This window comes from Moschus berezovskii, chromosome 12 (assembly GCF_049115385.1).
Source record: "Moschus berezovskii isolate FMDL1 chromosome 12, NW_MosBer_1.0, whole genome shotgun sequence".
NCBI classification, from domain to species: domain Eukaryota; kingdom Metazoa; phylum Chordata; class Mammalia; order Artiodactyla; family Moschidae; genus Moschus; species Moschus berezovskii.
Window position 1 is genome coordinate 87,940,467 of NC_142471.1, and position 20,375 is coordinate 87,960,841.

Here is a 20,375-nt window from a genome sequence, read left to right on the forward strand (position 1 = left end):
ATAGTTCAGTGTTGAGTTCATGAATAGTTTTTAAAGTTTGGGACAAACTGTAGTATTTGCTATTTGAAGTACTATTTGTAATTGGCATATTATGATGTAACATTGGTCTTCATTTCCAACTTAAAACACCTAAAAATGCCTAACAGGTTTTTAGATTTGTGAATTTTAGTTGAAATGTATTTTATGATGTTACTAAACCTGCAGAAATATTAAAATATTTCAGAGAACTTATTCACTGTACATTTAATTTATTTTATTTATAAAAGTTATGAACTGTAGAAAGTTTTACTTGTTGGGTCAAATGCTTGTTGCTTCAAATGCTTGTTGCATCAAATGCTTGTTGCATTTGAAGTGCTAGTTACAAGAAAATCAAATCCCTTTAATGTATAAATGCTATTAAGTTTTTAAAGGACTCTAGAGTATAAGTTTGTTTAAAGAAATTTAGTCTGTTCAACTTGAAAAAAAATAAAATTGGATTAAAAAAAAAATTAGATTTTCACTTGATTTGGTCACTCACCCACATTCGAGGCTTACTCATTCCTTTGGTAGCAAAATAAAGATTCTTTGAGCCAGTCTCCTCCATAATGTTTTGAAGACACCCTTTGGAAGTTGTTTGAAAATTTAAAATTTCCCTCTTTCACCTTCCAGGTGCTTCTGTTTAGCACAATCTCCAGGATCCTTCATGAAAATGCTGAATCCGGTAAGCAGCTCAGTTCCACAGGAGGGCAGGCGATGGTGAAGAACAGAAGCACCTGGTGACAGGTGTTGTGCTGGGTCCCCCCAGGGGGATGATCCCATGCCCCCAAGGACCTCAGGCTTTATTGGCTGACTCTGCTGGTGGTGGGGGGAGGGGGCGCGTGTGTGGGGCCCCACTGTCAGAGACCACTGTTCACACATCAGCGGGGCTGTATATAGATTCAGACTCCACAATCACCCACCGTATTCCAGGCGCTATACTAAAGCAGAGTTCCCAAATTGTTATTTTATCATTTTAACAGCATCCTCATCCTCATGGTTCATGCTCACCTTCATCCTTGTTATCACTGGCATTATTCCCATTTAACCTATGAGACCTAAGAGGATGAAAAGAGCAAATACTTTGCCCAAGGTCACACAACTAGTTCATGGCAGAAACAAGACTTGAACTCAGATCCTTCGTTCCGTGGTCCGTTGCCTCCCCACCACCTTGATGGTACCTGGTGTGGCTTAGAGTCAATTTCACCCATTCCTATGGGTCTCTCGTGGTGCGGTTGTCCTGGATAAGTTTCCTTGAGCCACTGCACCTGAGGTTTTACATCCATGCAGTGTTGGACTGCTTCCTTAAGGAAATGGGGTTGGAGAAGGAAACGGTAACCCACTCCAGTATTCTTGCTGGGGGAATCCCATGGACGGAGAAGCCTGGTAGGCTACAGTCCACGGGGTCACAAAGAGTCAGACATGACTGAGCGACGGAACGGAACGAACGGGACCTCAAGAAGATGTCTAAGGAAAAGTCTCTGCCCAGTGACACAGCTGTTCCAACCCTGGGTTGATACCCAAAGGACTGAAAACAGGTGTTCAAACAGAAATGCATACATGAATGTTCACAGCACTATTGCCAGTAGCCAGAATGTTGTAACAATCCAAATATCGTTCTATCAGCTGATGAATGGATAAACAAACTGTGGTCTTTCCACACAATGGAATGTCAAAAGGAGTGAAATTCTGGCACATGGATGAAACTTGAAACATGCCGAGGGAAAGAAACCAGATATAGAAGGTCACTATTATAGGATTCCATTTATATAAAATTTCAAGAGATCCACAGAGACAGGATGCAGATGAGTGGTTTCCAGGGAGTGGGAGAGGTGGGGAATTAGGAATGATAACTCGATAAGTAGAAAGCCTCCTTTCAGAGTAATGACGATGTTCTGAGCTAGATTGTCATGGGTGTGGGTGAAAGTCGCTCAGTTGTGTCCAACTCTTTGCGACCCCATGGATGTCCATGCAATTCTCCAGGCCAGAATACTGGAGTGGGTAGCCTTTTCTTCTCCAGGGATCTTCCCAACCAGGGATCAAAACCAGACCTCCTGCATTGCAGGCAGATTCTTTATCAGGTGAGCCACAGTTCAGCTCAGTTGCTCAGTCGTGTCCAACTCTTTGCGATCCCATAGACTGAAGCACACCAGGCTTCCCTGTCCATCACCAATTCCCAAAGTTGGTTCAAACTCATGTCCATCGAGTCGGTGATGCCATCCAACCATCTCATCCTCTGTCGTCCCCTTCTCCTGCCTTCAATCTTCCCAGCCTCAGGGTCTTTTCCAGTGAGTCAGTTCTTTGCATCAGGTGGCCAAAGTATTGGCGTTTCAGCATTAAAAAACAAAACAAAACACGTTTTGTGTATTTTAATGCAATTAAAAAAAAAGTCTCTGCCCCAGATCTCCTAAGTTTGGCATCTTTCTCCCTGGCACCTCCTGCCCCAGATGCTAAATTCCAGATTACTTTGTGGCTTAAAGTCTTCTATTTGCTAAATGCAATAGATTTGCCTTGAGAAAGTGACTCTGGAGAAATATTGGCCAGCTTTGAAAATTAACCATCTCTTTAAAATTTTTCTTAAATTTCCTTTCTGCTGTACAATTTGGAAAATCTGGTATTTATGAGAGGTTAAAAAAAAAAAAAAGACATTCTCTCTTTCTTTGCTTCCCAAGCAGCAGAAACCCCGGCTGGAACGCCGAATTGTTGGCTCAACCAACCGGTGGCGTTTCCCCAGACAGCCTTTCTCGGGAGACCTGCTGGGGCTCTCCCAGATGTTCAAGGCCGCCAACGTAGACTTTGATGAAGTTCTGAAGAACCCAGACAGGTAGGGGCTCAAAGGCCCAAGGCAGGGCGAACTGCCCTTCTGGGAAGTGCCCAGTACTTGGGCCACACTGGTTGGGCAGGTGGGCTGTCCTGGGTATTTGCAAAAAGGTTGCCTTTGGGACCAGCCCTTAAGGATGGACAGGGTCAGGGTGACAACTTCCTTTGAGAATGTCTGTGGGTGGTGAAAAAAGTTCAGAGAAATGGAGAATTTTTTTTCCCTAGATTTTCCTTTGTACTTGGAACTTTGGACCCTAAGAGGATTCTCAGTTTATCCAGTTGGTTTGTTGACAAACAAGTGAGATGGCCCAGCTCAGAGTTTGAACTCCCACCCCCCCAGAACATGCGTGTCCAGCAGGGGGAGAAGCGGGCTCCCTCCCTCCCAAAGTGTTCTAAGCAGACGGCTTGGAGCATCACTTATCCAGGTTACAAGTTCTTTCCTGCCTCTCCTGGGGAAGCAGAGCTGGACCCTTTTGCCAAAGGAACACTTTATTTCCTTGGCCCTTTGGGCCTGCCTGGTTGCCGCTACCTCCTTGGACTGGTGGCATCTGCCTTGTGAGCGCTCAGTCTGATCTACCTGAGCGTGGGCTGTGCCTGGGCAGCACCTGGCCCAGAAGAGCTCCTGGTTCCACGTTTGCTGAGCGAGTAGCCACATCTTCTCTTTCTAGACTCACCAGCCAGCCTCTCTCTGTTGACCCCCACCCCACAGATGATGGTACTGCACATGTGAATAAACCAAAACCCATCTGGATTTGGTCCCCAAATTCTCGGATAATCCCAGCTTAAAAAAAAAAAAGTTGAATGCTATGAGTTGCTATTTTTGGCACTGGCTACTCATGGCCTTAAACAATTTTGAATTTATTTTATATTTTGTTTGGTTAGAGCCCTGAAGAAATCTTAGGATTTTTGCCAAAGTTCGTTGTGTTCCTTAGCACCAGGGCCAGGAGCTGGAGCTGGGCCTGGGAATATAGGCAAACTAATTCAGAAACCTGAGGAGGGTGACTGGGCCACAGGGGCAGAGGTCTTCAGGATTCGGTTTACGAAATTGCTGAGCTCAGCTGGGAGTGATGGCCATTGGTGCTGGACTTTAGGACTATTGTGCTATGCTAAGTTGCTTCAGTTGTGTCCAACTCTTGGCAACCCTATGGACTGTAGCCCACCAGGCTCCCCTGTCTATGGGTTCTCCAGACAAGAATACTAGAGTGGATTGCCATGCCCTCCTCCAGGGGATCTTCCCAACCCAGAGATTGAATACACATCTCTTATGTCTTCTGCATTGGCAGGCGGGTTATTTATCACTAGCATCACCAAAGTAGTCTTATTTGACAGGGTTGAAATTCCTTCTCTTCTATTCACTGTTTCTGTGACCTTCAGCCAGTGGCTTAACCTCCCTGAGCTTCAGTTTCCTCATCTGTGAAATGGTGATAATATCATCTCCCTTGAAGAGTTGTAAATTTAAGGCTTCCGTGGTGGCTTAGATGGTAAAGAATCCGCCTGCAATTCAGGAGACATGAGTTCAATCCCTGGGTCGGCAAGATCCCCTGGAGAAGGGAATGGCAACCCACTCCAGTATTCTTGCCTGGAGAATTCCATGGACAGAGGAGCATGGAGAGCTACATGGGGTCACAAAGAGTCAGACACAACTGAACGACCAACACACACACACATACACACTTGAAGAGCAGCCTGGAGGATTAAATCAGATGGTATGCTGAAAATGATCAGTGTTGTTCCTGGCAAATAGTTAGAAGCTCAATGAATAGAGATGTATCTTTATAGCCTGAGCAGCAGTTTTAAGTACTAATTCTGGCCATTCCATTTGGGGGAATGTTAGCCCTGTGCTCTGCCAGCCAGTGACTGGCATCCCACCTAGGCCACCTAGGCGGTCAGTCCACGTAGGCTCAGCTCAACTGTGAATTTCATCTGCTCCATTAGCCCCTTGTCACCCTCCTGAGACAGTCGACTAGCCTGGACATGTCCTTGTCGTGGTGACAGCAGAGGGTACGAGGGCAAGCCCAGTTGCACCTGTGCTGTTCAAACCTTCAGCCACCTCATGTCTGCTAACATCCCATCAACCAAGGCAAGTCACACGATCAAAATCAAAGTCAAGGGGCAGGAAAGACACTTTGGAGTTCCTGCAGGAAAAGGCTGTGTAATTGGGACCATTGATGCAGTCCACTACACTGTGGGAGGAACTGCTTTTCTTTAACAAACACAAAATTCATCTTTATTTCTGCAGCAGGGATTTATTCTATGTGGTCGTGGGAAACATAAACTTGGAGAGCCTAACAAAGGTTTTAATTTAGGTAATAAAATAAAGAGCTTATTCTGGTAACCCTTCTGCACGTTCAGACGTGTCAGCTAACAAGATCCATACGGGGAGGGTGGAGTCCTCACGGTGCTCACGACGTACACGTCCTTGGGCACTTGCCCCCAAGCCCTCGGGCTGCCCCCACCAGCAAGCCTGTTCTCGGTGCCGATGCTGTTATTGTTGCTTCTCCCACTTGGGGGCGCTGTTGACTCTGACAGGCGCCGGATCAATCCGTATTTCACTAGTTCTGTAAAGCGGGTCACTGGCAGCGGAAAGCTGAGTTAACTAGCTCCCAGCTTCATTTATTTCAGAAATGTAATTGTGCCTCTCATAGATCAATGCCCTGGCTTCTGCCCAGCTGGCCAGTACTTGTGGTCGTGCCTGTGGGTTTCTGTGACGCAGTGAGCTTTTGACTCCATCACTTGGAGATCCATCTCTGTCTTTTCCGGCTCTTCGTCATGCTTCCTTCCACTGGAACTGGGGTGTGGAGTGCGGGGAGAAGGAACCTGAGAGATGAGGCTCCCTGCCAACAACCTAACCTCTTTGTGCCTTAGTTTCTTTATCTGCAAATCGGGGATGCTCTCTTACAGGGTTGCCATGGAAATTTATGCGACATAATTCATTGAGAGTTCAGAACGGAGTCTGGGGAATAAACACCCAATTAACACGTTTCATGCGGTGTCCCTGGGGTTCTTTGGTATGTATGGACACAACTAACATCTGAACCCAGAGATCCAGGGTGAAGAAGAGACCTCTCCTTGGAGGCTTAGGGGGCTTGGACCCTAGGAAAAGGTGATCTTGCCTCATGTTTCCTCCCATTCTGATCTCAGTGCCAAGTCCACTCTGAGAGTGGAAAGAGGTCACTCTAAGAGCCAATGATATAAAGGGACCTGTCGGTTTTTATCAGAGAGCAGTTCTGGGAGAGGTGGACCAGAGACCATGATCCATGGGGCAGCGCTCATAGGAGAACTGAGTGTCTGCTCAGCACCAAGTGTACCAAGAATCAGCTTGTGCCCCTAACGACCACCACGTGGTCCTCATTTCCCTCTTAGGAAGGAAAGCACTGAGACCCAGAGGTGGGTCCAAGGTCTGCAGGGCTCTCCCCAGTAAATTAAACTGGAGTTTTGCATGTTGATTATCCCCTGGAGAAGGAAATGACAACCCACTCCAGTATTCTTGCCTGGAGAATTCCAAGGACAGAGGAGCCTGGTGGGCTAGTCCATGGGGTCACAGAGAGTTGAACACGACTGAGCTACTAACACTCACTCCCTTTCATTTTTGCATGTTGAAGGTATCAAGTCAAAAGCCCTTAGGGTGGTCTGCTGCAGGAAGTCTTTTTGTCCTTGAGAAACTTAATAGACTTTCCTCTTTTCTTTTCTCTCTCTTTTTAATCTTTTATTGAATTTGGTAGAGCTTCCCTGGTAGCTCAGTTGGCAAAGAATCTGCCTGCAATGCAGGAGACCCTGGCTTGATTCCTGGTTCAGGAAGATCCCCTGGAGAAAGGGTAGGCCACCCACTCCAGTATTCTTGGGTTTCCCTGGTGGCTCAGTTGGTAAAGAATCTGCCCGCAATGCGGGAGACCTGGGCTTGATCCCTGGATTGGGAAGATCCCCTGGAGGAGGGCATGGCAACCCACTCCAATATCCTTGCCTGGAGAATCCTGGTGGACAGAGGAGCCTGGTGGGCTGCAGTCCATGGGGTTGCAAAGAGTCGGACACAACTTGGTGACTTTCACTTCACTTCATTGAATTTGCTACAGTACTGCTTCTGTTTTATGTTTTGGCTTTTTGGCCCCAGGGCATGTAGGATCCCAGCTCCTTCACCAGGGATTGAACCCACACTCCTGGTATTGGAAATCAAAGTCTTAACCACTGGACTGCCAGGGAAGTGTCCCACCGCCTTTTCTCCTCTTGTTTCTCCGTCTTGGGAGTGAGCCCCAGACTTACAGCATGTTCCCACCATCCTGCTTCATCCCAGGCCACTTAGTCCCGCAGAGTGAAGAGGACAACTCATAGATGCCATGTGTTCCATCAGCTTTTCCAATGACCCTGAAATGAACCTCAACTTCAGGAGCTGCAGAGCCTGCGGGATAAACGATCTATCTTGGCAAGCAGCCAAGACACCAGGAAAAGGCGGTGGGATTACTTCTGTTGCCTGGCGTCTCCTGGCTCAACCGATGACTCGGATGTTTATTGAGGATAGTTGAGTTCATGGCCATTGCCCCATCATTTCCAAAATCTGTTGCTCCATTTTGAGATCACAGTCTGAATTCCTGACCTTAGCCAGCTATTGCCAGATGTGTGACCCAAGCCACTAGGGGCTTGGAGTCTGGCTCGGATCAGTCCCCCTGCTCCTGTGGGATAAACAACTCAAGCTCCTACTGCCTTCCTGAGGCTGAGTCACTTGTAATCATCATTTCTGCTTGGAAATGGCAGCGTGTGGTCAATATTATTCTGGACACAGGCTCCCCCACCCAAGCCCTCCTGCAAACACCCTGGTCCACCAAGATTTCTGGCATCACTGGAAAACAGCATGGCAAAGGTGACCCTGGCTGGACTGTGGTCAAGTGTCGCTCAGCTGATTGGGTTTTTTGGAATGACTGTCTTCAAGCTGTGAATGTGTGACTCCAGCTTTGTTGCCTTTCCTTGCTCAGTGTGACGAATATAGTGTTGAGGGGAAAGCATTTTATCTTTGTCATCACCCTGCTAAGTCACTTCAGTCTTGTCCGACTCTGTGTGACCCCATAGATGGCAGCTCACCAGGCTCCCCTGTTCCTGGGATTTGCCAGGCAAGAACACTGGAGTGGGTTGCCATTTCCTTCTCCAATGTGTGAAAGTGAAGTCGCTCAGTCATGTCCAACTCGTAGCGACCCCATGGACTGCAGCCCACCAGGCTCCTCCGTCCATGGGATTTTCCAGGCAAGAGCACTGGAGTGGGGTGCCATTGCCTTCTCCGTGTCATCACCCAGTCCTTGATATTATCAAGCATATGCATGATGGCCGTGCCTGAGCTGCAGCAGGAAATAAACGCCGACTTTGTCTCTAAAGGCTGCAGAGCCTAACCCAGAGGGCGCGTGGGGAAGTAGGTGACCAGAAGACTCTGCCGAAGGAGTTTTAACGGGGGGAAATCACGGGACAGGCGGTGGGGAGGGCTTCCCACCCAGCCTCCCCAGAGGAAACTTACCTGGAGGATGAGTGGGCGTTCATCCACTGAAAAGGTGAGGGAGCTATGCGTCCACAAGATGGGAAGCAAGAGGTGGTGGGTTCCGGCTCTCGAGAAGGGCTGGAGCAGGCAGTGTAGGGAAATGAGGCTGCAGAGACAGGCAGAAGCTGGTTAGCCACGCTAAGGAGGCTGGCTTGCCCCTGGGAGCAATGGAGACAGCGAAGGATTCTCAGCAGGAGAGAGGCAAGATCAGATTGGTGTTTCAGATGGTTTGTCAGGCTGCAGTGTGGGGTGTGCATCAGAGGGGACCAGATGGACACCTGGCACCTGGCAGTGACTGGGGGGAGATACTGGTGGCTTGGATGAAGGTCATAGCAGCAAGGGCAAGGATTCACCCAAGGAGAGATGGATGAATTCAAAAGACATCCCATTAGATCTGGGCAAATGATCACGTGAGACAACATTCAGGATACTGGCTTGGGCAACTGGAAGCTGGTGGTGCCATACCCTGGCAGAGGATCGGGGTTTGGTTCAGAGTGGATTATTCTTCATTTTTTGGCCACGCTGCTTAGCTTGCAGGATCTCTTCCCTGACAAGGGATTGAACCCAGGACCATGGCAGTGAAAGCCCAGAATCTTAGCTGCTAGGCTGCTGGGGAACTCCCTTGGGTAGACTTTGAGTTTGATGGTGGACACATTGGGGCATGCATGACCCTAACCAGAAGTATTGCTGAGTTAATTTCCCAGGCATGTTCAGAACCCTCTCTTCCTTTCTCCAGCGGTTATTTATTGAACACTTACTATATGCCAGGCTTCGTTTTAGACACTCACCCAAAGAGCTGTCACTCAGCGTCCAGATGCAACCTCACATACCCCCATGGTGAGAGCTGCTCACAGACTGACAACAGGAATGAATGATTTGAACTGGTCATCAGACAGAGCTTACAGTTTGTCAGACTGGCAGACCCCTGGGGGCCTGAGGAAACTGTCCCAGTGGGAGAGATGTGGTACGTTTGGTTCAGGGATGCTTTAGGGATGCTTACACTGGAATGGTAACTTGTTGCAGATCAAGAAAAATGTCAGTGTTAACTCCTGGATTTTTTTTGTGTGTGTGTTTTTTTTCTTGAGGTTAAGCATTTCACAAATTCAGAAACTTTTCCCTGAGAATTTGAAGAACAAGGCCATCCGAAATGGAGAGGCAGGTGAGTTCCTGCCTCAGTGGATTGCTCAGAATGTTGCTAATCTCAGAGGCATCTTGTGGTCTCTGTGGAAGAAAACCGGTGGCCAGGTCACTAGTCTGGAAGTTTCTGTTCTTCCTGACTGCACAGTGTCCCATGCGTAACGTGTGCTAAGTTGCTTCAGTTGTGTCCGACTCTTTCCGACCCCATGGACTGCAGCCTGCCAGGCTCCTTGGTCTGTGGAATGTTCCATGCAAGAATCCTGGAGTGGATTGCCATCTCCTACTCCAGGGGATCTTCCTGACCCAAGAATGGAACCCACATCTCTTATGACTCTTACATTGGCAGACAGGTTCTTTACCACTAGCATCCCTTGGAGAAGGGAAAGGCTACTCACTCCAGTATTCTGGTCTGGAGACTCCCATGGACTGTATAGTCCATGCCATCGCAAAGAGCTGGACATGACTTTCACTTCATTTCATTTCACCTGGGAATTCCCAACATGTAAATAGGTGCCATAAAAATTATTTCCCAAATGCACAATGAATGAAATCAAGCTTGGCAAACACATTTTCATATGCTAATGGCCGTGATGAATATAGACCTGCCGAATTTAATAAGTAGACTTTGGATTGGAAGACAAAGCAGAGGCTCATCCAGCCTGGGGCAGCCGTTCTGGGTCCCTCTGGGCTCTAAGCAGTCATGACTTGGATGTCCACATCTGCATTCATCCAAGAGGACTTATCTGCAGTAGGATGAGGAGTCAGACTGGGTCTGTCCAGCTGGGAAAGTCCCACTGAGCTCCATGAGGGGCCTGGACAGTCAGCTTCTTGGTGGAGCTTTTATGGATAAATCCCACCCCATGGCATGGCCGTCTGAGGTCAGAGCCAACCTCCCTCTTCAGTGGAGGCTCATCAGTTTCTTTTTACCTTTCACTTCTGGTTGATGGTGGGGTGGGAACGGGGTGAGAAGTACTGCGAGGCTGTCTCCAGACTCAGGAGAAAAGAGTTCCAGTTGGGTTGTGTTGTCAGCCCTGCGTTGCCAGCCTGAAAGCGGAAGTGGGGGGCGGGAGACACACTTTATCTACAGTTCTGCCCTTTCTCTGCAATCTTGTCTTGGGGGAAAGTTCCTTCTAATCCAGCAGAGCCAGACTGTCACCTAGGGTGACCAAAGATTTGAGATGAGAACCCAGGTTCTCGACTCCCAGCACCGAACAGCGTCGTAAAGCTGGTGAATAGCAGTGATAGTAAGAGGAGAGGAAACAGGTGCCCACGGTCAGGCAGCCAAAACGATAACAGAGCCGAGAAGTACGTGGAGGTGGGGCTGGTGAACCCCAGGTCCTGCCCGGCACTGGCACTTAGGGTGTGGAGGGATCACCCCGAGCGTGGCTCCCTTCCCCTCAGCTCTGTGCTAATGCAGGAGTGCAGCCTCGGAACCCCCTTTACCCACAGCCGCTCCTGTCTCACGTGGCCGGGTATCCCTGGATCCTCCATGTGCCGTCCTATCCAAGTCTCTCTTTTTTTTTTTAAATTTTATTATTTATGCCACCTGGTGGCTCAGAGGTTAAAGCGTCTGCCTCCAATGCGGGAGACCCGGGTTCGATCCCTGGGTCGGGAAGATCCCCTGGAGAAGGAAACGGTAACCCACTCCAGTATTCTTGCCTGGAAAATCCCATGGACAGAGAAGCCTGGTAGGCTACAGTCCACGGGGTCGCAAAGAGGCGGACACGACTGAGCGACAGAACGGATTTATGCCACCACATAAAGAACCCTCTTCACACTGTGAGCCCTTTTCATCCCCATGAGCTTGGGCGTTCTCATGATTTCCATTCCCTCGAGGAAAGCAGTGCTGATGAGAAATCTGCTCCCTGGGGATATAGGCTTTTTTCTGTAATGCTGTGGCCTTTCTGGTAGGTAATAATTAGGCACTAATGGCCCAGCTTCACTGGTGGCTCAGAGGTAAAGAATCTGCCTGCCATTGCAGAAGCCAAGAGTATGATCCTTGGGTCGGGAAGATCCCCTGGAGGAGGAGATGAGAACCCACTCCAGTATTTTTGCCTGGAGGATCTCTATGGACAGAGAAGCCTGGCGGGCTGCAATCCATGGAGTCATGCAAGAGTCAGACACGACTTAGCCAATAGACGATGACAGTCCAGTACTTTTTCAACAGGGGACCAGGTAGCGATTTTGCTCCTCAGGGGACATTTGCCAATGTCTGGAGATATCTTGGGTTGTCACAACTCTGGGGTGGGGGCGCTGGCTACTGGCATCCAGTGGGCAGAGGCCAGAGGTGCTGCTGAACATCCTCCCGTGCTCAGGACAGCCCTCCCCCGACAGAGAATTGAAAGCGAAAGTGTTAGTCGCTCAGTTGTGTCTGACTCTTTGCAACCCTATGGACTGTCGCCCACCAGGCTCCTCTGTCCATGGAATTCTCCAGGCGCTGGAGTGGGTTGCCATTCCCTTCTCCAGGGGATCTTCCCGACACAGGGATCGAACCCAGGTGTCCTGCATTGCAGGCGAATTCTTTACCGTCTGAGCCACCAGGGAAGCCCCCACAGAGAATCACCTAGCTCTAAATATGAACAGTGGGACTTTCCTGGTGGTTCAGTGGCTAAGGCTCCACACTTCCGATGCAGGGGGCCCAGGTTTGATCCCTGGTCGGGGAACTAGATCCCAGCATGCCACAACTAAAGATCCCGCCTGCCTCAACTAAGAGCCGGAGCAGCCAAATAAAGAAATAAATATTTAAAATAAAAAATGAACAGCACCGAGGCCAAAAATACCGTGATGGGGGAGACAAGGTGAGCCCCCGTGCAAGAGTGGCAGCCAGCGTCCCTGCCCCACGGGGCTTTTCTTCCGGTCCCCGAGTTGGAGGGCAGCCTAAGTGCCCCTCTTGGTAAGCAGCCCTGGTGGACATTTGTCACTTTCTAAGTTTCCCTGTGAGTCTACCCATCGGCTCTGCCTGGCTGTCAGGAAGCTCCATGGGGCTGGAGCTTTGCTCCTGAAAGGCCCAGCGAGGCCACCTGCCCACTCGTCTGCTCAGTAACGGGACGGGCAGGGAGGACGCGGGAGAAAGGGTGACAGCATGTTCAGGTCAGGGCGTGGTGACACCCTTTGCTCGGCCTCTGTCCCCCTCCTCAGATGTGATTCTCGAATGCCTTGGCTTTAAGTGGGAACTCCACCAGCCCCAGCTTTTTCAGTCGGAGACCTTAGCCAAGCTCTACCTGATGGGCCTGGCCCGGGGCGACACAAACCCTGCGAAGGAGTCAGTGGAGATTCTGCGAGGTACGTTCTCACCCAGGGCGGGCGCCTCAAGGGCCCTCTGGTTAGAGAGGCCCCAGCTGGGCGCTGGGTACTTGTTGGGGAACCACGATCACCCTGACAGTTAAGAGCAAGGCTCGTGGTTTGACCTCATCACCAACTTAACCTCAGTCTCCTTGTCTGTAAAATGGGATAATGGTTCTGTTGTGTTTCGCTGTGGAGGAGGAACAGGTGTAAAGTTCTAGAACAATGCCTGGCGCAGAGTGAGTCCTCAGTAAGCGCCAGTTATATTTTCACAAGAACACATTCTTTTCCACCTGCTACGGAGGAGGCTCTGCCTACTTCTTTGAATATGGGTGGGTGCTGAGTCTGCAGATGGGTTTTCTAGAAAGAGGGCATGATTTTCACATCTGTGGCTTGTTTGGCCCTCAGCATGCTGGTTGGAAGTTTACAAGTGTCCATCAATTTTCTTTGTTCTTTTCCTTTCGTTTCTCTTTTCTTAATTCCACCTCATACCCAAAGCTATTTAGGTCACTTCTTTCTTTCTTTTTTCTCTGGATTTTTGATCCTAGTAATCCCCAGTCGCCCCTTATCTGTCCCACATGTTCCTCTCCTGCAGCCTTGCCAGCTTCTTCTCAGGTAATATAGATTGGCGTTTCCTCCAGACTCCTCATAAGCAGGTGCCATGGAAAATTTGAGGCCTCTGGGGCAGCCAGCACACCAGCCAAGATGGAATCGCATTTCCAGGACGTGGCAGTAAAGCTCTGATGTTCCAGAGCCAGACAGACTGCCAGAGCCCCCCGCCACCGCCCTGCCCTGAGCCAGGAGGAGGAGCCCGGCCGCCTGCCGGAATCTTCCCGGCCACGGAGCCTCTGACTCAGCCCTTCCCGGCCGAGCTGGGAGCCCAGAGCAGGCTGCGGCATTCCCACAGAACGGTAACGGCTTCACACTGCCTCAGGATCTTTGCTTTTCTTATGCGTTTGTCCCAGTGTCTTCAAAGTGACACCAAACTCTTTTCCTCATGGCCTCTGTGCCCAGGTCACAGCTCTTCCTGGGCAACCAGTGAAAGGCCGTGGAGGCCCAGACAGTGGGTACATTGAAAATCAGGGAATTTGTGTTTTTTTCCCTATTCTCCCCCAAGCTTCCCCTCCCATCCAGGCTGCCACGTAACACTGAGCAGAGTTCCCTGTGCTGTGCTGTAGGTTCTTGTTGGTTATCCATTTTGAATATAGCAGTGTGGATGCATCCATCCCAAACTCCCTAAGTCTCCCTTCGCCCCAGCAGCCATAAGTCTGCACATCTTTCTGTTTAGTAAGTAAGTCCATTGGTACCATTTCTTTCCAGATCCCACGAATAAGGGACGTCTTAAGATATTTCTTCTTTGTCTGACTTCCTCCACTCAGTTGAGTGACACTCCCCAGGCCCAAGCATGGTGCGTCAGATGGCATTATTCCATTCTTTTTAAGGGCTGAGTAATATTCCATGGCGTGGATGTTCCCCGTCTTCACCCGTTCCTCTGTCGATGGGCATTTAGGTTGCTTCAGTGTCTTAGCTGTCATGAACAGTGCTGCAGTGAACACTGGCATGCACGTATCATTTCAGCTTATGCTTTCCTCCGGATGTATGCCCAAGAGTGGGACTGTGGGGTCATATGGTGGCTCTGTTTTTAGTTTTGTAAGGAGCCTCCTTAGGGTTCTCCGTAGTCGTCGTACCAGTTTACATTCCCGCCAACAGCGTAGGAGAGTTCCCTTCTCTCCACACCCCTTCCAGCATGTATTGTTTGTTACAGCCATTCTGGCTGGTGTGAGGTGATGTCTCATTGTAGTTTTGGGAAGTCAAGAGAATTTGGAAGGGGAAAACAGCACTGTCATTAATGTCTTTAGTAAGTCTAGAGTGGTGTCAGTTGGGACTTCCCTGGCAGTCCAGTGGTTAAGACTCCAAGCTTTCATTCCAGGGGCACAGGTTCAATCCCTGGTTAGGGAACTAAGGACCCCACATGCCACATGGTGCGGCCAAAAAACCCACACACACGAAAGACAGGGAATAGGCTCACTTGGAAGGTGTGGCTCTCCTAAGACAGCTGTTCTAATTGCAGCCCCCTGCTAGTGGCTGGGCCCAGCTGGGGGACATCAGGGCCGGTGCGGGAAGGAGACTTCAGTGGCCGAACTGTCACAACTTCCCAGTGTCTCCCCTGCAAGCACCACCAGTTGCATCAGGCCCTGTGACTCTTGTTTCCAAGATTCTCAGTGCATGCGTGCGTGCTAAGTCACTTCGGTCGTGTCTGACTCTTTGCAACCCTATGCACTGTAGCCTGCCAGGTTCCCCTGTCCATGGGATTCTCCAGGCAAGAATACTGGAGTGGGTTGCCATTTCCTTTTTCAGAGAATCTTCCCGACCCAGGGATTGAACCTGTGTCTCTGTGCCTCCTGTATTGAAGGGGAATCTTTACCACTGAACCACCTGGGAAGCCCTCAGGCTGCTCACAGCCTAATGAGAGAAAGAGGGAGGGAAGGGGAAGGGCTAGTGTCAGGGTGACCATCAATGTCCCAGTTTTGACAGTCACAGTAGCTGTGTCCGATCATTGGGAAACGTTGGCCCATGGTGACATGATAACTGTACTATTTTTGCAACTTCTTCAGTTCAGTTCAGTTCAGTTCAGTCACTCAGTTGTGTCTGACTCTTTGCGACCCCATGAATCATAGCACGCCAGGCCTCCCTGTCCATCACCAACTCCCGGAGTTCACTCAAACTCATGTCCATTGAGTCAGTGATGCCATCCAGCCATCTCATTCTCTGTCGTTCCCTTCTCCTCCAGCCCCCAATCCCTCCCAGCATCAGCCTTTTCCAGTGAGTCAACTCGTCCCATGAGGTGGCCAGAGTATTGCAGTTTCAGCTTTAGTATCAGTCCTTCCAATGAACCACCCAGGACTGATATCCTTTAGAATGGACTGGTTGGATCTCCTTGAGGTACAAGGGACTCTCAAGAGTCTTCTCCAGCACCACAGTTCAAAAGCATCAATTCTTCGGCGATCAGCTTTCTTCACAGTCCAACTCTCACATCCATACATGACCATGGGAAAAACCATAGCCTTGACTAGACGGACCTTTGCTGGCAAAGTAATGTCTCTGCTTTTTAATATACTATCAAGGTTGGTCATAACTTTCCTTCCAAGGAGTAAGCGTCTTTACGAGTCTTCAACTATTTCAAAATAATCATTTCAACCACGTATGCAGTAAAACAAGCAAACAGAGATAAGCAAAGCACAGCGTGACACACGCCAGGGTCAAGGTTGTGCTCAGGGTCCTGCAGCCTCACGCCGTGCCTTGCACTGCGGCTGTCACACCTGTGCACCCTGGTCCCATTTCCCTCCCTAGCCCAGCGGCCTGGGAGGAGCCGAGAACAGCGCCCCTCGAAGAAGATGATCCTCTCCTTGAAGATCAATGACCCTCTGGTCACCAAAACTGGTAACGTGCCCCTGTCCTGGCATTCTGAGAAGGTTGTTGAACAAGCAGCCCTCTCAGATTTGAAAAGCAAACGAAACACCTCAAACTGGAGGTGCACAGTGCGCAGTGCCTCCTTAGTAAACAGAGCTCGGAGGCACAGGGCGGTGGGGAAGGAGGCTGGGACAACTTGGGGAAATGAAAGAAGTGGGGAATTCTGCCAAATAGAGGTGCTCATCCTTGTCAACAGGTGGAAGCAGGTTTCCCAGATGGACCGGGAGGGATGACGTCACTGCCCTTCTGGGCCCAGGCGCCCAGGCAGCGCTCTCAGGCCCACCTTTGGCCCAGGCATCACCCACCCGCCCACCCCGTTCCCCCCGGGCCCCTTCCTGGCTGCCTTCCAGCAGCCCAGAGGGCTTCCTTGGGCTCAGCCTCTCCCCCTCCATCCTGGCCACTTAGAAATACCTGCGGACAGGCGTGAATACAACCTGCTGTCACGTGCCCTCAGGAAATCATCCAGCCTCTATGGGACTGTTTGTCCTCCGAGTGCCCGGAACGCACTCCAGCGCTATCTGGGATCAGGCAGGACTTGGAATAAGCCAGGTCCGTCTGCCCCTAACTGGGGACTAGCACATTATCCTGGCTCTTCCCAGGGGTCCTTAACCTTTTTGAAGACCCCAGACTCTGAGGAAGGCTTCCCTGGTGGCTCAGACAGTAAACTGTCTGTCTGCAATGCGGGAGACCGGGGTTTGATCCCTGGGTCGGGAAGATCGCCTGGAGAAGGAAATGGCAACCCACTCCAGTACTCTTGCCTGGAACATCCCATGGACGGAGGAGGCTGGTAGGCTACATTCTGCGGGGTCGCACAGAGTCGGACAGTCTGAGGACACCCTGCTGTTAAGTATGTCATCTCCAAAGAAAACAAAGTGTGCCTCCTTGTGCACGTGTTGGGGGGTGACCACCTCCCTGTCCAGCCGTGGACCCCCCTGGGTTAGGACAGAAGCCCCAAGGCCCAGACTCACAGAAGATTTTTCATAAGAGCCCTGTTTAGCTTCATCGTCAACTGCTTTGGGGGCTGGGAGCCTGGGCAGCATCTGCACCCAGGTCAGAGCGGGTGCATTTTGTCTGTTGCATCTCGCCTGTCCCCAGCTCGGGACACTCTTCCAGCACGCTGGTGGCGAGGGGTGGAGGGGGGATGCCTGGACGTGGAGGACACGGGGCTGCAGAGCCCTCAGGCTGATGGCTGGCCCTCGGACGCTGCCTCCCCAGCCTTCGCCATGGCCCTGAAGAACCTCTACGTGCACGAGGTGAAGATGTGCCTGGACGACGTGCTGGGCGTGCTGGCCGCTGCTCACATCCTCCAGTTCGGCAGCCTGTTTCAAAGGTGAGGCCACCCAGCCTCCTGGTAGAGCAACCAGGACCCCGAGGGCCCCAGGGGCCCCAGAACCTGCCCCCCTAACACTTCCTGTTCCAGTTTGCTCAGAAGAGGCGGTGCCGTCACTCTCTCATTGGTGGTCCTGACTTCCCGCTCCCCCTCGCCTCAGTGGCCCTGGGCCAGATGGTCTGAGTTCAGCCACTGACTCAACCACACCTTCATTCACGCGTGTGTTCCTTTAAGAATGACTTCATGGGCTTTTCCAGGACACCAGAGAGGCAGTGGGCGCCTGATGGGCAGGGTCCCTGCCCTCTGAAACTCCTGTCCAGCTGTCTCCGAGACATCGGGAAGGAGTGAAGTGGGGTGGTGTGAAAGGTGGGGGATTCTCAAATGGAAAATTCTGTGTTATATAAAATTAATTTCAAGTAACATTGGTCCCTGCAGTTTGGAGGAGCGTTTCTTAGAACTCCCCCCTTTTTTTTTGTTGTTCAGTCGCTCAGTCATGTCAGACTCTTGGCGACCCCGTGGACTGCAGCGCGCCAGGCTTCCCTGTGCTTCACTGTCTCCTGGGGTTTGCTCAGACTCACGTCCATTGAGTCCGTGAAGCTATCGAACCCTCTCATCCTCTTGTGCCTTTTTCTCCCTTTGTCCTCAATCTTTCCCAGCATCAGGGTCTTTTCCAACGGGTTGGCTCTTCACACTTCTTTTTTTGTATCGTCTAATAATCCTACATTCCATCAATGCTTATGAAAGGTAAGTGAACCAAATGGAAAAGCAATGACGGGATTAATTTTTCTCGAATATTCTGTCCCTCCTCTGGGGATTTTCCACGGATGTGTGCTTACTACTTTCACATCCTGAACACAGGGGTGGTTTCTTGTAGCTTTTTGATTTCTTACTTCCTGATGCAATTCAGTAGACAGGAGATCTAGGGCAGGGGTTCTCTGCCTGGCTTGTTTCGCCACCCTAAGCTTCCGTTTCTTCGTCTGAGGGAATGAATGAATGGACTTCCCATCCTGGCCTGCAGAGGACATCAGCAGCTCTGTAAAAGGCAAGGTCAGGCTCTCTCCCAAGGGCCTTCAACTCACTTTAATAGAATTCACCTAGCCAGACTCAACCTCACGGATTTGTTTTTCTTTCCGAGTCGGTGCCTCATTCCCGGGGTCACCTGGGTAACTCTGGCCAGAGCCTCAGTCTGGAGCATCTTGCGGCCTTGTTGGTGATACAGATGCCTCTGTGATGGGATGCAGGCTGTCAGAGGTCTGGGTGTGGCCGCAGAGCACACACAGACAAGGGACTCCAGCGTGTCGGCCTGGCCAGACTGGTGGGCGGCTGGGAGATGGGAGGTCAGCCGTCATAGGCAGGGACAGGTTGTGGAGAGTCTCGAGGTGAACCAGTGTGTCTGACCTTGACCCTGAAGGTGATGGGGGAAAGCCCAGGTTTTCCTGAGAATCCCCGCTCCCCTGCCATTGTGTGTCACATGACTTCAGCTGCGCATAGCGAAACTGCAGCTTCTGTACACAGGCGTTTCTGAGTGACTGTTTCCTAGTGCCATGCAGGGAGATTCCTCTGACCCCGAACCTGGAAGGCCAGCTTCCCTACGGCCACCCCCTGTCTGTGAGCCAGGGCTGCCATACCGGGGGCCAGATTTGAAGCCCCATGTTCCTTCTGGAGCCCTGGCGCTGGCTTATCTGGGGCAGAGTCAGGAATGGCACGTTCATCCTTTCTTTCCTCCTCCACATGCCTTTTCTTGAATGCCTGAGAAGGGAGGGCTCCGGATACTGAGCCAAGATTATCATTCCGCTGATGGGCAAACCTGGGCCCGCCTGGGGCTCACGGGCCCTCCCCGAGATGCTGCAGATAACTGGTGGGGCTGGAATCCCAGCTCAGAGCCAGCCGGGCCTGACACCCAGCCGGGGTGGGTCTCGCCTGCCTTTGAGAGGCTGATGGTGCAGCTGGCAGGGATGTGGCAGCGCAAGTCTCGGTGTGCACACACACGTGAGTATGTGTGCGTGGGTGAGCAGAAGTCCCCCAGGTCACTCTGACAGCATCGCCACCCCAGGTGTGCTGGATGGGCTCTCAGAGGTCATCTTGGCTGAGACCCCCGCCAGCGCGAAACCGCTGGATGGCCGCTGTCTGACTCACCCACACCCGAGGCCGCCCATCTTCAGGGGATGAAGTGTGTGTGTGTGTGTGTGTGTGTGTGTCAGGGGATGAAGTGTGTGTGTGTGTGTATTATGCAGGGCGCTGCTCCTTAAATGCACACATCAGTGTGCATCAGCGTCTGCTTTGACACAGCTGGGATCATAGTTACTGGTTGTTGCCTGCACACACACACACCCCCTCCCGAAGGTTCACTTGTGTCCCTCCAGGCTCACAGGGCTGGAAGGACATTTCCTTGCCTCCGTGCAAGGCTGAACTCCATCTATGAGTTACTGCCCGGTGCCGCTAGACCTTCCGGAAGTGGAAATCCCCAGCCTCTCTGAGTCTGGAGGCAGCTGGCCCGGGTGGCCCCAGAACTTGCTGTCTGTCCTCCGGTCTGGGAAATCTGACCATTCCAGGTCCGCCCAGCCAGGGAGTCTCACGGTGAGAAGGGGGACCATGGGGGAAGGTGTGAGGAGCACGGATTTCTGCGTCCCAGCTTCAAACCCAGCTAATTCCATCCGTGCATCTCCCCTGGCAAAGCCACCACCTGAAGAACACCACGCATGGTGAGGGATGGGGCCTGAGCCTTCCCCTCGGCCCTGCTCACACCTGGTTTCCCCTCGCTAATCTGTGAGATCGGCTCGTGGCAAGCCCAGGAGTCCCAGGAGG

General features: G+C 51.1%; 1 protein-coding gene across 2 annotated transcripts in view; it reads left to right on the forward strand.

Moving 5' to 3' along the window:
• Positions 1 to 682: 682 nt before the first annotated feature.
• The window catches only part of BTBD16 (BTB domain containing 16), a 53,221-nt gene continuing 33,528 nt past the window's right edge, over positions 683 to 20,375 (forward strand). The window contains exons 1-6 of one of the 2 annotated variants that reach the window (XM_088842541.1): positions 683 to 700; positions 2,688 to 2,839; positions 9,436 to 9,509; positions 12,626 to 12,769; positions 16,121 to 16,210; positions 17,456 to 17,570. In XM_088842541.1, coding sequence (XP_088698667.1) covers positions 683 to 700; positions 2,688 to 2,839; positions 9,436 to 9,509; positions 12,626 to 12,769; positions 16,121 to 16,210; positions 17,456 to 17,570 — 593 coding nt within the window. The remainder of the gene's footprint in view (positions 701 to 2,687; positions 2,840 to 9,435; positions 9,510 to 12,625; positions 12,770 to 16,120; positions 16,211 to 17,455; positions 17,571 to 20,375) is intronic. The other variant, XM_055424487.2, reaches the window with a different exon arrangement.